The 16874-nt window shown below is 38.5% G+C and overlaps 1 protein-coding gene across 2 annotated transcripts in view; it reads right to left on the reverse strand.

Moving 5' to 3' along the window:
• DPY19L3 (dpy-19 like C-mannosyltransferase 3) overlaps nt 1-16874 on the reverse strand; it is an 81625-nt gene that overhangs the window by 40417 nt on the left and 24334 nt on the right. For both annotated transcript variants that reach the window (XM_081274490.1, XM_081274491.1), the window contains exons 4-8: nt 11303-11393; nt 4815-4936; nt 4078-4223; nt 2281-2404; nt 1607-1741 (exon numbers count right to left, since the gene is read on the reverse strand). In XM_081274490.1, the coding sequence (XP_081130616.1) occupies nt 1607-1741; nt 2281-2404; nt 4078-4223; nt 4815-4936; nt 11303-11393 (618 nt within the window). The remainder of the gene's footprint in view (nt 1-1606; nt 1742-2280; nt 2405-4077; nt 4224-4814; nt 4937-11302; nt 11394-16874) is intronic.

Below are 16874 nucleotides of genomic sequence, written 5' to 3' on the forward strand. Positions count from 1 at the left end.
AAATTCTGCTAAAGAATATACAGAACACGTGCCATAAAAATAATTGTTAGCATTTCAATGTTTATTTTTTTCCAGAATATTTTCTCACTTTCCCTATGTTCTATTTAAAAAAAAAGAAGGAAACCTAATAATTAAATAGTACTCTAGTACACAGATATGCCGTACTTCATTTAACCATTCTCTGTTGATATTGATGTAAGTCATTTTCTGCTTTTTCTTATTACAATACAACTAGAAGGAATATGGCTGATTATTTAAATAGAGGCCCAACTTCCCAAGGTAGAAGTGCCGGTCAAAGGACAAACATGGCTTTAGGCTTCTAATACCTACTGCAGAACCACCACAGAAGAGGACAGCAGTCTATATTTTGCCGGCGTGTGTGGGTGGTCACTGCTCCCCACTGCAGTGGACACACACACTCTTGCTGAATCTCCTTGCTTTCCCCTGCATGTTACCTTCCTATCCTGCTCCCTCGCACTCCACCTAAATTCTCTCATTGTGGACCAGCTCTTGCTTCTCACTTCTGTGAAACCTTTTCTGCCTCAAAAGAACTTTCCCTCTAGACTTCCAGCACTCACCACTACTACACCTTTCAGGTCTCTAGTGGATCTAGATGTCCATATCTTTATTTCTCAAATGAGATGGTGACCTCCTCATGGATGGGCCAATAATGTCCTGGGTTTGGGGGCATTTTTAGTAGTGCCTATGCTATTAACAACATATGTTTGTTGGTTGACTTTAATGTTTCTTAATTTAGACCCTGGAACTTTCCAAAGATTACTGCATCTCTTTTGATAGGGAACACATCAAAATAGGGCACACTGCTTCCTTAGATCTGGAGATAATATTTTATTATACTTGGGAAATACTTAAGCGACTAGCTATGAGCAATTTAAAAAATGTACAAAGCACATTAAAACATTTCTGCACATTCCTGGGTGCTGTGGTGCATGCCTATAATCCCAGTGATTGGGAGGCTGAGGCAGGAGGATTGCAAATTCAAAGCCAGCCTCCGCAATTTAGCAAGTCCCTAAGCAACTTAGCAAGACCCTGTATCAAAATAAAAAACAAAAATGGCTGGGGATGTGGCTCAGTAGTTAAGCACCCGTAGGTTAAACAAACAAACCTCATAATTATTTGATCAAGCAGCACACAATGGAAGATAGAGATGGTTTTCCTTATTTCACATGTGACATTTGGATTCATATCCCCTGTTGAGCAAATGCTACTATGAATAGTTTAGTGCTACATAAAAATCCTTATATGCCCATTAGGATCCTTTAGAAAAAAGGTGATACATACTAAGAAATTTTAAGAGAGCTATCTTATATTCTAAAATATAAGTCATATCTCTAGATGAAAATTGACCTAGGCATTTATGAACCAAATAGATCTAGTTTTTAACACAAAATAAGCAGAATAAAAGTTAAGATTGTCAAACTGGGCTGCATAAATTACTTAGCTTCAATTGACCCTGGCATATTTACATTAGATGTAAAAAGGAGCTTCAACTTTGTCATTAAGTACTTGCATATTTTCATCTGGTTCTGTGATATAAAACACTAAACAATGAAAATCACACACAGGGAAAGAAAGCAAAGATTACCTTCACAGCTGGCAGCATGTCTAAGGAGTCCAGTATGAACAGCACTACTGCTTGCATCAGCATCATAAATTGATTAAATTGCCATGTCAGACTAAAGAGAAAAGTTGATATGAAAATGGCGAGAAGTGTCAGCCTCTGTAAAAAGAAAACCTTTGTATAATTTACATGTCTCTAGTAATAAAAAACCCTGCAGACAAGTTTTCTCAAGAGCAGCCAATATCTTCTATAAACCAAATAGAAAAACCATAAACTGTTGCTCTGAAAACCCTTGCATTTGTTATTTAAGCTCTAAATATCCTAAAGTGACACTCTGCATATAAATATTCACATACGGTATGTGTATTCCACACTATTATGGAGGCGATAATGCACCAAATCACATCTCAAGAGCAAATGGCTTAAAAATTCTGACAGTTTCACAGAAAGTGTGTGTGGGCTTGCTGCAACTATTTAAGGGTAGATTATGTAGAGTACATTTTTAACATAAAAAATGAAAACATTTTCTTTGCAAAGTAGGAAAAAGCTCAGAAAAAGAAAATTTAACTCGAGTTAAAAACTTGGTCATGGAATAAGAACTATTCACATGGATTGGGACACTATGCATCACACATTCTTCAAAGCTTCTTATATAAAATTGGGAAATTAAAAATATATAAAGATCTATAGAAACTTACTTCAGAAAGAGAATGCAAGTTTGGTCTCAGGAAATATGTAATCGCTGCTATCTGAATTGCAAAGAAGGGCAGTGCCCAGTTCTCCCTCAGTGGGATGGTAAACTCAACTCTGGTGGTATCTATTCTGCACAAAGAGAACACAAGTGGCCAAAATGATAGTTTTTACAATAATTTTCCCAAAGATTTTCTAAAGTGAAAGATATATTACATTAAGCACAATCATACTTAGATCCTGGTAATTGACTCTGAATAGCTAAAATTGTCCTAAAAGTAGCTAAAATCATCAGCATCCCCATAACATAAAATTGGCACTGGGAAAATTTAAGCAACCTGTCCAAAGGTATGTATTTAAGTGGTGGAATTGAAAGTCCCCAGCAAGTATCGTGCCTAACATGCAGTATATGCCTAACGGCTCCTTACTTTATTCTCTAACTGCATTATTGCTGACAGGCAACGTTGTGTATTCTGCCTCTCTGTATTTTTCTAGTGCTTTATATGTGAGTCTTCAATTTGTCACTGACAATAATTTTTGTTCTGTTTCGTTTGTAGTACCAGGGATTGAACCCAGGTGTGTTCTACCAGTGAGCTACATTCCTAGTCCTTTTTTTTTTTCTTTATATTGAGATGGTGTTTCACTAAGTTGTCAAGTCTAGCCTGGAATTTGTGACCTTCCTGCTTTAGCCTCCCCAGACACAGGGAATACAGGTGTAAAGTCTCTGCATCTGGTTTATCAGTGGCAACACTTTGTAAAAACTTCTTGTCTGTCTAGAATGGGAACTCCTAGAGAGCAAATGTAGATAAGTATTCACCTTTGCACACTTTATAGCAAGAACCATGTCTGCACATACTAGGCATTCAATACACGACTCTGTGTGTGTGCATATATAAAGTGACCTTCTCAGTCTCAATTTCCTTTCTCCAAAATGGGCATAATAGTTGGGCATGCTGATGCATGCCTGTAATCTCAACAGCTCCGGAGGTTGAGGCAGGAGGATCGTGAGTTCAAAGCCAGCTTCAGCAACTAAGTGAGACCTTGTCTCAAAATAAAAAATTAAAAAACAAACAAAAAAAGGCTGGGGATGTGGCTCAGTGGTTAAGTGCCTATGAGTTCAACTGCTACTATAAAAATAAATAAATAAATAGGACATAATAATAGTACCTATGCTACAGGATTGTTAACAGAATACATGTAAAGTGCCTTTTAAAGTGGCTGGCATAGTAAGCACTCAATAGGGCTACAAAAAAGTAATTTGCTTAGGATTACAAAACAAAATCTGTATAAGAACTCATGCTTAAGTTATAATTTCACTACTGAATATTCGTGTTGCTCCTGTAGATCAGGCAATGTATCTTTTCAATATATCTTGATTTTTTTAAAGTTCTATTTCATATGGCTCCAGTGGTTTTGTACAGTGCTTTATGCTTTATACTTTGCTAATTGAGAACTAGACACAATCCTATTACGACTGATGGCAAAGATAGTATTACAACTCTTTTTGAGAGATGAGATATGTGGCTGGAGAAATGTTGATAACATAGCAAACAGGTAATAAAATTGAAATTATTAGATATTTCTCTTGTTATACAATACAGTGTTCTGTTTCTCAGCTGGAAATATAGGTGAAAAAGACTTCCTATCTTACCAAGCAAGAAAAATGTAGTAAACCACTAAGTGAACCAAAGAGAAAATACTCCCAACCAAGTACAGAAGAAGAAATTTCTTTGAACTGGAAATAAAGTAACGTCAATTTTACTTTCACTTTGGAAAGGATGAGAGACACACTCATTCCAACTCACCTATTTGTGACATACCAGAAAGCTGCCAGCATTCCTGACAGCCAGGTACCACTAAGAAGCCAGCTGGTTATGTAAAGAGCCGTGACGTAGATTGCTTGGAGTCCAAATAAAGTGTAAATATAAAAATAAACCGGCTCTAAGTATTTCTGTAAAAGAGAGCAATAAAAAACATTTGTCAGAGAAGCCACACCTCATTGCCCTTTAAAAAGATATGACAGTAGAAATTCAGTACTTGGAAGCTTGCCATTAATTCCCAGCAGCCCATCCACACCACCCTTCCCATCCAGAAGTGTGTGAGCACTGGTCTTCCCACCTTCAGGAGAGGAGGGAAGAATGGCCCTTTTAAGCCTTCATACTTAAGACAACTTTACACTTAACTTTGTCCATTTTTGCCTAATTCACAGGAGAAGTAGTCATTATGATGTGCTAATCTTACAATTTTTTTAATCTCAAAGATAAAACAGGAGTGATTACATGTTTCCAAATGAAAATATTTACCAACTATGCTATAAACCAGGAAATATCTATATGTAAGAATCTTACAAAATATAAATAAACAGCAATACTATAAACAAAAAGTTCAGTTCACAGTATATATGGAGAAAAATTAGGGTGTTGTTGATTTTCTACCAAACCAGTTGAAGATTAGAAGAACACAGGTGAAACTTTCAATTCAAAATGATGGATTTTGACTTTCACCTGATATTAACAACTCTATGTCACAGGATATGACATACCTGTATGGGTAGAACTCTATATAAAATACTGAGAAAAACTTCTTGGTAAATATTCATTCGTTGAAGAAGGTTAATTGTCCTCATAGATTCAGTTTTATTATCATAAATTAAGCCACGAAAACCTAAGAATGATATTGGAAAATTCAGAGAAAAAAGTTATAATTGTTCATCCATTCAAAATTATCCTATATTCTTTAGAATGTATCAGAGAATGTGGTGGGCATTGGGGTTGTAACGGTAAGCAAGAAAACAGTCCTACCCTCAAAGAGCTTCACATGTGTTAGACAAGATGTAAACATTTATGCAAACATAATACATTAAAAAATGTATGACAAAAAACCCCCCAAAAACAACTTTTGTGATTGCAATTAAAAAAGAAGACACATTTTTCTGTAGAAGTTCAGGCAAGAGGATTTTACACCTTGCACACCTTCTTACATGTGACATGCAGCACTCCTTGGGATGGGCTGGGCCATTTGACTCTCCCAGTCCCCTGGCATGTCAGCAGATGTGACATATGCCGTGTCTGAGCAGAGGCTCTAAGAGGGGACGTGTGTTTCCACCAGCTCTTGCTCTTTCCCTCTACCAAGACCCTGGCATGTTCCAAAAGAGGATGGACTGAGAGGATACATGGGGGAGAGCAGAGCTACTGTTGCCTCTCAGCAGACACAATGGGAGCAAGAAACAAACCCATTGTTATAGAAATCCATGGTTACCCTGAAGTCATCTGCTACTGAAACCGAGCTGACTAACATAAGGTATGAATAGATGATTCCCAGAAGAAAGCATGCCTACCGTCCTTTAGTCCAGAAAAAGATGCTCAACCTTGCTCCTAATAAAAGAAGTGTAAATTAAAACTGCACTGAGATATCATTTCTCACCTATCAGCTTGGCAAAAATCAAGATCTTTGACAATCTACTGTGTTAGTGAGGTTTTAAGGAAGTCGACTCTCCCTCACTGCAATGAAGTGCAAAATGGGATTATCTCTATGAAGAATTTTGCAACACACAACAAAATAATGTCTATTTGTCCTTTGATCTGGGAAGCCCGTAGCTAGGAATCAATTCGAAAGACAGACTGGCAAAACCACAAAATTACATGGGCACAAGGTCATTCATGCACAACTATCTTTAACAGTAAAGAATCAGAAATGACCCAAGTGCCCATTGACAGGAAGTGTGAGGGATCAAACCATGTTCCCATTGAATTCATATGTTGAAGCCCTAACCCCCAGTGGAATGTATTTGGAAAGGGAGGGCCTATACGATGTAATCAAAGTTAAGTGAGGGGCTGGGATTGTGGCTCAGTGGTAGAGTGCTCGCCTAGCACGGGCGATCCTCAGCACCACATAAAAATAAAGGCATTGTGTTGTGTCCATCTACACTTAAAAATAAATATATATTTTAAAAAAAGTCAAGTGAGGTCATAAGGGTGGGGACTTAGTCTGAAAGGTTGGTGTCCTTAGAGGAAGAGGTACAGACAGCTTGCTTTCAAACTCACACACACTTTTCCCCTGCGTGCATAGAGGAAGGCATATGTGAGTACAAGGACTGGAATGGGCCTTTAAAACCAAGGAAGAGAGGCTTTACTCCCTGCCAGGCATGGTGGAACCACCTGTAATCCCAAATGTTTAGGGAGGCTGAAGCCGGGGGATTGTGAATTCAAGGCCAGCCTCAGCAATTTAGCAAAGGCCTAAGCAACTTAGTGAGATTCTCTTTCAAATTAAAAAGGGATAGAGATATGGCTCAGTGCCCCTGGGTTCCATTCCTACTATATATATATAAAAAAAAAAAAAGAAAAAAGAAAAAAGAAAAAAGAAAAGAAAAGAAACCAACCCTAATGGCACCTTGTCTCCAGTATGGAGAGAAACGAACTTGTTTAAACTACACAGTCTGTAGCATTTTTATGGTAGACCTAGAATACTAAAGCAAGACTGTTAGATGTTGGGGTCCCTGCAAAATTCATATGTCAAAGGGCAGGGCCTTAAAAAAAGGGACACAAGAGAGTTTTATTGTCCTTAAAAAAAGGGTCACCAGAGAGTTTGCCTTCTGCAAGTCTGGAGGACAGTCTTCACCAGAACCTGACCAGCACCCTGATCCCAGACTTCCACACTTCTAGAACTCCGAGAGGAGATTTCTGTGGCTGAAGCAACCCAGTCTATGGTATTTTGTTATAGCAGCCCAAGTAGACTATTAATAAAGGAGACCACTTTTATAATTCATGTCTATTCATACAAAGGAACATCTTTATACTCTACTACAGAATGATCTTCAAGATCTTTGTAAGGTGGAAAAAGCAAAATAGGAGACAGTGTATATAGTAAGCAGATTTTCTGTAACAAAGAGAGAAATATGAACATATTCAAGTAACTTAAAGCATTAACAGAAGAATAAATAGAAAACTAATAAAAAAGATTAAGGCTGGAGTGTAGCTCAGTGGCAGAGTGCCCACCTCACATGCACAAAGCCCTGGGCTCCATCCCCAGCACCACCACCAAAAAGCAAACAAACAAACAAAAGGCTCTCTGTTTATCATTTTGAGTTTGAAACTTTGTAAATATTTTTTTAAAATAAGTTAAAAATATTAAATAAAAAATTTATAACACAATTCCTAAAAAAACAAAAACAAGATAAAACAAATAAGAGCTAGTGGCTTGGTCATGCAGACAGAACTCTTTTAGGTGATTTGAAAATCAGAGGAATGTGACTGTGTATCCCTACATAGCTTCAATCCTAAGGTAAGAAGAAAATACAGACAGCTTGAACTGTTTTCAGGTAATCATACTGTTAGTAGCAATATTATTGTCATTTTGAAAATCATATATATGTATGTCTGTACCTATATATTTACATATAGCATGTAAGTGATAACATTAATGTTGTAAGGAATCAAAAATTTCACTTTAAGAAAAGATATAAACATGAAATTAAAAAATACAAATTGTTGAGGCTGGGGATATGGCTCAGTTGGTACAGTGCTTGCCTCACATGTGCAAGGCCCTGGATTTAATCCCCAGGATCATAAAAAAATTGTTATAACTTTTCTCTGAAAATAGCTATATTCATATTTTCTCTTAGGAAAAAAAAATCATACTTCCTAGCTCTGCTCACTACAAAGGACTGGAAATAAAGACCCATCTAGTAACAATAAATGCTCCCAACACAAAAGTTAGAGTCTTTAAACAGAAGGAACTAGAGCTCCTTGGAGAAAGAGCTGATTCCAGATCAGGGGTAGAAAATATACAAAATGGGCCTCAAATATTTTGTCATGCTCCTCAAAAGCAAGGAGTTGTCAGAGACCATGGGTAGTCATGTCAAAAAGACAGCAGGCAATCCGAAGAGCACCCCAAACTACAACAGCTTGAGCAATGTGAATACAAGAAGGTGGCTGAGCATCAAAACACATCAATATTATATTAAAAGTCCACAAATTTCTTAAACAAACAAATTCTTAACTGGCTACATTCTAAGCTGGGTGTGGTGGCAGATGCCTGTAATCTCCACAGTGCAGAAGGCTGAGGCAGGAGGGTCACAAGTTCAAGGACAGCCTCAGAAATTTAGTGAGACCCTGACTCAAAAATAAATAAATAAAAAATGAATAGGCCCTAGATGTGGCTCAGTGGTAAAGAGCCTCTGGGTTCAACTCCTAGTACAAAAAAAAAAAAAAAAAAAAAAAAAAAAAAAAAAAGAAAGAAAGAAAGAAAAAGAAAAAAGAAAAGAAAGGCAGGAAATTCATTTTAAAAAATAACAAAGGGAAAGGATTAAACTGGTTCACCGAATAGTTGCTGAGAACATATTTTTCTTTAGAGATGAATTCTGTCCAGCAATGAAAGAAGGAATGATGGAATTAGAATACCACCATGTTGTGTGAAATGAATATATAATTAATGGATGTAGATAATAATCATCATCAATTGTGCTGAAACAATTAGGGGGAAGCCTCTCTACTGAGAATTTAGTAATAGATAGATCATTTTTAGCCTGCAGATAGATACTGGGTACCCTCTGATGTGGAATACAGAACATCATAAAGGAAGTACTCTTACCCAATAGTAGAACAACATCTGGGCAAACCTCAATCTAACAATTAACAGGAAATTCAGCAAAGAAATATTTAAATGACACCATAGGGCTCCAGAAAAATTCAGAAAGTGGGAAACTATCCAACAAAATTAATATATATTTTCAACAAAAAAATTACAGGGAAAAAGATGAAAAGATACAAATTTAAGGAAACAGTTAAAGTGATATCAAATGATTGCAATGGAGACATTCTTTGCATTTCCAAACTATTAATTTAAAAGTCTGTTAAGGCAAAAGGAAATGAGAATACTCACTACTGAAACATACTGATATATTTACAGATGAAGGAATGTTTTGGAGATTTACTCCAAAATGACCTAGGTTGAGGTCATTTGGATATAGAGAAAACAAGATTGGTCATGAGTTGGTAACTGTTTTAGCTGAATGAAGGATATATAGAAATCCATTACAGGATTATCTCTACCATTTTATGTTTGAAATCTTCTAAAAGAATAATTTTAATGAATAACAAATTAATTGAAACAGGTCAAGCAATGAGTTCGTCGTGATACTTAGAGAATGCTTTCTCAATTTCAATACCACTGATATTTTGGGCCAGTTCTTTGTTGTGGGGGCTGCTAGGTGCACTGGAGGAAGTTTGGCTGTACCCCAGCTTCTTGCTCACCAGATTTTAGTAGCACACCCCTTCCACTTGTGACAACCAAAAATATTTCCAGACATTCTGGATCTCCCCCAAAGTGTAAAATTTCCCCCCTCCCAAATAAAAAGAATTGCTTTAGAGAATGCTAGATAAGCAACTCATAATTCTGAAAACTGGTAAATACAGTCTATTCTCATTACTCATGGTAGTTATTTTCTATAAAGTTATAGTAAAAAGTGAAATATTCAATACTGAACTAATAGGAAATAATGGGTTGGGTTCTTGCAAGTTGATGATTATAGACTTCTATTGACTGGTCAGTGTATAACCTTGTTTTATGTGTGTTTTGTTTAAAGACCTTTCCTTTAATATATTGTTTAAACTCACAGTCAAGCACTGTAACTCATGCCTGCACAAAGCTTATCTAACACACATTTTCATACGTAACCCACATGTTTTCTCTTTCTTTCCTAAGCCTTCTTGCACTTAGGAACACAAGACAGTACTTTCACACTCTGTTTGGGGGCTATGTGAAACTGCAAAATCAGCAACAAACAGCATAAAAATGTAAAAAGCTATGACACAACAGAGACTGTAAAAAGGACACAATAATATGAGAGCTGAAACCAGAGGCAGAACATTGGCCCTGTTTTAGTCTCTGGTAAGAACATCCATGTTGGGCAACTAAGATTTTTTGATGCTCTGGACATGTCCATGAAGGACTGTGAAAGTACCATGAATACTGATTTTGGGATCATAGATAAATTTTAGTGAGATGATTTTGGAAATAAGGAATTTGTGAAAAATGAGGATTGACCTTATGGGGCGAAATCAATACTTGGCCTGTCTTTCTTATATGAACTGAACCTCAAGGTAACCAAACAAATGAAGAAAATGAAGAAAGGTTTTCTACAGAGGGGAGTTCCAACTAATAAATATAGGGAGAAATGAAAGAAGTAGGAGGTTATTATTTTTTAGTCATTGTATTTTGCAAAATGGAGATAGGTAATAATCATCAACGGTTGCTCAAACCATTAAGTGAAAGGCTATGGGTAATTGACTTTGTTAGGGAGGAATCTGGTTATCAACACAGAAAACAAGTGATTTGTTTTTATGGCACAAAAAGATAACCAAAATTTCATGTTTCCTATTGTGATAAAATTAGAAGTAGAAAACATTACCCATGAAGAATTCCCACCCAAAATATCACAGCTGAGTCCAGCCAAATCCCAGAAAAGGACAATTCTCTCAGGTATACCTAGGTTAGGGATAAAGGATATATTAAGTAGAAGAGGTTCTCTGGGGGGCTTCCATCAGGTGGAAGAAAAGCAGAGTATGGCTCTGACCCACTTAGGTCAAGCGAGAACATAGGAAGATGGCAACTGCAAAATAAAGAAATGAATGGGGACACTGGGAACAAGAGGGACAACTTAGTTTTCAGAACCAAAATACCCACTGTTTTTAGATCATACTCCTTTCGCCTGCAAAGACTTCGTCCAAAATCATCACAAAAAGAATCAACAAAACTTAAAAAAAAAAAAAAAAACTGCAGAGAGGTTAGTTTGAGGATGGAACAGAGATGGAAGGCAAGGCCAGGAGGATTATATAAAGTATTATATAACCTCTTCCAGAGCAAAACAATTTCATGAAATGATTAGAAATTAACAAGGAAAAACTGCATAAGTTCAGAGTAAAACTACACAAATTCTACAAAGCATTTAAGATGCTTTAGTGCAAAAGATGCTTTGACTGAAATTTTGTAAAGATGCGGTCGACTCCCAATGAAACTGTTAATTGTAATTACCTTGCATGAGGGTTGGAGCCTGCAGCATTTGCTTGTAGTAGGAGTAATACAGTCCACATTCTGTTCTGAATGAGATTTCTCGCTCCACTTCCTGAAATAAAGTCAGATCTACTGGGTTTATGTGACCTAGTTTTGTTTAAATGTGTATTATCACTGTAGAAACAGGTCACACAACTACAACTTTAAAGAGAAAAATAACTCTGCAAATGTAGTCTCAAGAACACCGTCCTGAGATCTTGACAAACCAGAACCACAGAAGGCTGATGATTGCTGGGATTGGGGGATGGGCACATGGGCACATACACTATTTTACCTTTGTGGATATTTAAATTTTTCCACGATAAACCATTTCTAAAAATGGAGATACTAACAATTAGTTCTATGTAAGTTTATGTATCAGAGTTAATTTATTTCATACAAAATTAAATTTCATGAAAATATGGGGACACTGGGTAATGAGGATGAGGAAGACTTTCTGGAATAATCCTATTAATACTCTTAGATGATGCATCTAATGCACATGTAAAAGTATCAACAAACAGAAAGTTTTGATCTATGTCACGACAGATTCATTTAACCCAGTGTTTTAAAAACCAGGATCTATACCAATTTAGCTCAGAGAAATTAAACATTGAAAAAAAGGTCCACTGGGTTCTGGAATTCGATTCCATCAGCACACTTCTTTACAGAAGGGTCCAGAGAGGATGACACGGCTTTCTTAGTTCTCACAGTGGCTACTGATTCGTGCTGTTGTCCACGGCAGCGCAGGCGACCTGGGAGTGATGTTGACCCAGTCATCTTCAGTCTCCGAGAAAAACTGCTCCATTGCTCTTGATGACAAAAAACCCCAAACTGTAAAGATTCATTTCTGGATTGTTCAAACTCCTACTTTGTCAAATAATCACAGAGGCTGTGAATTGATGTTAACTGAGCATATAATTGCTTTTGTCCACGTAAATAAGGGGGAAAACAAACAAACCAACAACGTTAATTACAGACCTCTTCTTTTCTCCAGCTGCCTTAAAGGGAAGTACTAACTGTTCCTTTTGATGGAACATCCTACAATGACAACTGGAGGGCCCAATTAGCCCTCCACATCTATGGGCTTAATTTCCTATATAGTTCTAGAATAAAAAACCAGCCTGATAAAAGGCCCAGGGTGGGGGGAACACTGCTCAGAGTTCTAAAAGTGGAAAGCTTATGTGCCCCACCCCGCTCTGTAATATACCCAGAACAGTGAAAAACAGAGGGGGATCTAATTAGTAAAAATGCATTCAAACATGATTAATTGGTAATCTTGGCACCAGCTGTATAGAACCAAATGCTATACTTTATTAGACAGACACTTGCAAGTTTTACATCTGCTTCATGCTAAGAGAACATCTGCTTTCCTCAAACACTTTTCCAGTTTTACAGCAATTTATACTTTGCCTGGTAGATCATGCCAACACAAATGTACATCAATAGAAGTTACCCTCTACAGAATGCAAAACGAACAAATATTCCACATTTTAATTTGCATAGGTTCCATAGGGAAAGCAATGTTTGTGGAGAGGATGAAAACATCTCTGAAGATAATGAGAAAAAGAAGTAGAAAGACAGTAGAACTGTGTTTTTAAGGAACAGTACAGCAAAACCACTCTAGTAGCTTATATAGCAATTTAATATCAGTACTAAAAGGAAATAGCATTGAGGGGAAAAAATGGCTGTTTACAATTAATGATTTGCATCTCCCTCAGGCATTAAGGCAAGTTGCTGGCAATGAAGGAAAGGTTAACAAGCCCTTTTAGACTGATGACACTAAATTTGGAAACACATCAAATTAATTTAAAAATAAAGTCTAAAACTAATTTCATAACTTTTGTTTATAAAAATTGGGCCTCTCCCTGCAAATAATTAGGCTGCTGGAAGTCGGGGGCCAAAGAACAATTAACTTCATGAATATAATCCATTTCAGAATTTGGTTAGCAAATCATCTCACCAAGAAACAGTGGCGCATGATAAGACAGCTGTTCTTAAAGTTCTGCACTGGGAATCATGCCCTCAGCAAACATATTTATGGCACATACATGGTTTATTGTCTGGTTAAATTCATGTCCATCTGTTAGAATGGAATGATTCTTGCCCTAGAGTCGATCAGAGCCGTGACACGTGAGGGCTGCCAAGCAGCGTGTGCGGAAGGTTAGAGTGCTGGGGAAGGGACAGTCATTCCAGTGGGCCTGCGCTGAAGCAATCAGAGTATTGGTGCTTCTGCAGTTACTACTGTGTGGATTAACCCTGTCTATTCCAGAGACCTCTTGCTTTGCTGGAGAACTCAATGGGAAGACATGCAATCTGAAATGTCGAATAGAGTAACAGTGCAAAACATTGGCAAAATATGTAGAAAAAACACAAGTGACCCGAGTGCTTGTAGTCAATGAGAATTACCTCTCCTCAGCATTTATTTGAACATTCATTGGCTAGGGAAATAAATAGGTATAAGAACTGAGTCCCTGACCCTAAGGAGTTTATGTCTCAAAAAAAAAAAAAAAAAAGAACAATGCATTGTAAACAAAGAAAATGACCAATCAAGGAAACAAGTATCAAAATTAAAGAATGAATCGCCTTTTGCCTCAACCATTAAACTAGCTTTTCTACTGGAGATTGTGCATCTTTCTCCAATCTATCTTCCTCAATCATTCATTCAGTAAATACCTATTTTTTACATTTTTATTTTTTTTATGGTGCTGGGCCTTGCATATGCTCTACTACTGAGCCAAATCCCCAGCCCTCAGTAGATACCTCTGACTACCAAGCGAGGAGCATTTTTCTGCTGAAAGATTCAGCAGGAAATAAAATAGACAAAAATCTGGACAGTGCAGGGGTGTCCACCTGTAGTCCCAGCAGCTCCAGAGGCTGAGGCAGAAGGACTGCGAGTTCAAAGCCTGCCTCAGTAAAAGTGAGGTGCTAAGCAACTCAGTGAGACCCTGTCTCTAAATAAAATACAAAATAGGGCTGGAGGTGTGGCTAAGTGGTTGAGTGCCCCTGAGTGCAATTCCTAATACCACCCCCCCACACACAAAAAAAGGATAAAAATCTGCCTTTGTCAAATTTATAATCTAGGGTAAGGGAGAAGAGAGCAAATTATCAAGCAAAAGCCAAATTACACCAGGCAGTCCAGTGCTATGAGGAAAGCAGAGAACAGGGATGGGAGGGCGGGGGAGGTGCTGTGACTTCACAGGAGGTGGGGAGGGACACAACGGAAACTGGAGGGGTGATAAGACCAGGTGGGGAGCTACATGGATACCTGGGGAAGAGCCTGCCAGTCAGACCAAGGACACCCTGAACAGCAAGGAGGGCAGGCAACCTGAGTGGGGGAACAGGAGAGGCAGTTAATAATGCCTGGAGGGACAGGAAAGAGGTCACAGGGGGCCAGATCACCTGGTCTTGGTAGGTGTCAGGACTTCCGGCTTGTACCTGAGAGCCAGAAGGGGCATAGGGTGTGTGTGTGTAGGTCAGGAGTTCGGTTTCAGGTATGTCAAGTTTGAATGTGAAGAGTTTTGAACCGAGACACAAAATGATTTTAAAAGGTCCTCTGACTTCTGTGCACAGAATGGACTATTTAGAATAAGAGCAAAAACAAATAACAACAAACCCCCCCCACACACACATACACACACATACACATACACACACACACACACACCAAACCAGTAAGGAAACTGCTGTAATAATCCAGGTGAAGAAAAAGGCTGAGGCCATGAAAGGTGATTGGATTCCAGACACTGTAAAAGTAAAGACTGAGAGGATCCGGGGAGGGATTTCATGTGGGCTTGAGAGAGCTCTGGTTCTCGGAGGTTTCTGCCCTGAGCGGCTGAAGGATGAGGGTGCATGTTATAGTTATGGAGACCTACAGAGAAACAGCTGAGGGAGGGGAGGCCAGCTGTCTGATTTTGGAACTGTCATGTCTTAAAATGCTACTGGACATTTAAATGAAGGTGGCCAAGAAGGCTGCTGATAAAAAGGCCTGGAGTGCAGAGGGAGTCTGGGCAAGGTCTGAGAGGGAGTCCCCAGCATGAAGATGGCATTTAAGGCTAAAGAGAAGGCTGTTTTCAGAAATAAGGGGGGGGGCAGGAAAGTCCTGGGGTTCTCTGCCATGGTGAAGAGGCCAGGAGGCTCTAAAAGGGCTGAAGGATCAGCTGGAGAAGCAGCAGTAAATCCAGGAGAATGAATCCCGGGAGCCAAGGAAAAATGCCACAGGCCAAGTGAAATGGGGCCTGAGAAATGACCACTAAATTAAGCATCTTGGAGGTCACTGTGACTCCAACAAGAACATTTATGCTTAAAGCCTGACTGCAGTGGTTTCAAGAGAGAGACATTCAGAAGAGAGAAAATAGGAACTGACTGTTGGTTGACCAACTGTTTGTTGGTGCTGAGGTGAATGGTAAAATGGGTCAGCCTCAGAAAGGGGAAGTGCCATATCAATAGGTGTTTTCTTCCAGGATGGGAGAAAGGGAAAAATGAGAGACTCGATTCGAAGAGCAGTGTGCTTCAGCGGGAGGCAGGGATAAGTGACAAGAAGAGAAGTCGGCACAGATGGGCAGGAATCAGGCAGCTGCAGTGTGAAAGCACAACTATGCTTTGCTCCTACTCCCTCAGTTAAACAGGAGCCAGTGTCACCATCAGATCCTGAAGAAGGCAGGGCTGGTGAGTGAGGAAGGAAGGGGTTACAACAGCGGGTGAGGAGAGCTGCGGTCTAGGCTCAAAGGAAGTGGAAGAGGACGGCCAGGCAGCACGGAACGGGCCCCTTCCAGCTCTTCCTTCTCTATTCATTTAGAGTCAACAAATTTTAAAATAAGATATTTTGGTTTCCACATATTAAATTTTTTATACTGCAACAGGCTAAGTTTACTTTTTGCTTGTAATAGTTTTTTCCCCCGATTATTTACTTGGGTCTTTTTGGTTACATAATCATATCATCTGCAAATCAGACCTTCACCTTTTTTTTTCTTTTTCTTTTCTCCTTGGTACTGGGGATTGAACTCAGGGGAACTTGACCACTGAGCCACACCCCCAGCCCTATTTTGTATTTCATTCCGAGACAGGGTCTCACTGAGTTGCTTAGTGCCTTGCTGTGGCTGAGGCTCCCAAGCAGGGATTACAGGTGTGTGCCACCACGTCCTGCTAGTGTGCCACCACCTTTTGCTTTCCAATTTTTCCAATTTTTATGCTTTCTACTTCTAATGTCATGCAGCTGGCACCTCCTAAGCAGTGTTAAAAGCACTAGTAACAATGCATAGCTCTGGCTTGGGGGTTTATTTCTAGTCCCGCGCTGTCCAATTCATTAGCGTCTAGTTCCATGTCCTCACTTAAATCTAATTAAAATCAAAAAGCCAGTTCCTCAGTGCCTGAATACGTTTGGCTAGTGGTTATCATATTAAACAGCAAACCATGGGTAAAGAACTTCCCATCATCACAGAAAGTTCTACCACACACCAGTTTTCTTATTTAGTGGGGTCTTGGCATTTGGGCTGAGATGTATGCAATATATATATAATACTTTTTATTATATATATATTTTAAATGCATCTAT

This window comes from Spermophilus citellus (assembly GCF_964194105.1).
Source record: "Spermophilus citellus genome assembly, chromosome: 18".
In the NCBI taxonomy this organism is placed as follows: Eukaryota; Metazoa; Chordata; class Mammalia; order Rodentia; family Sciuridae; genus Spermophilus; species Spermophilus citellus.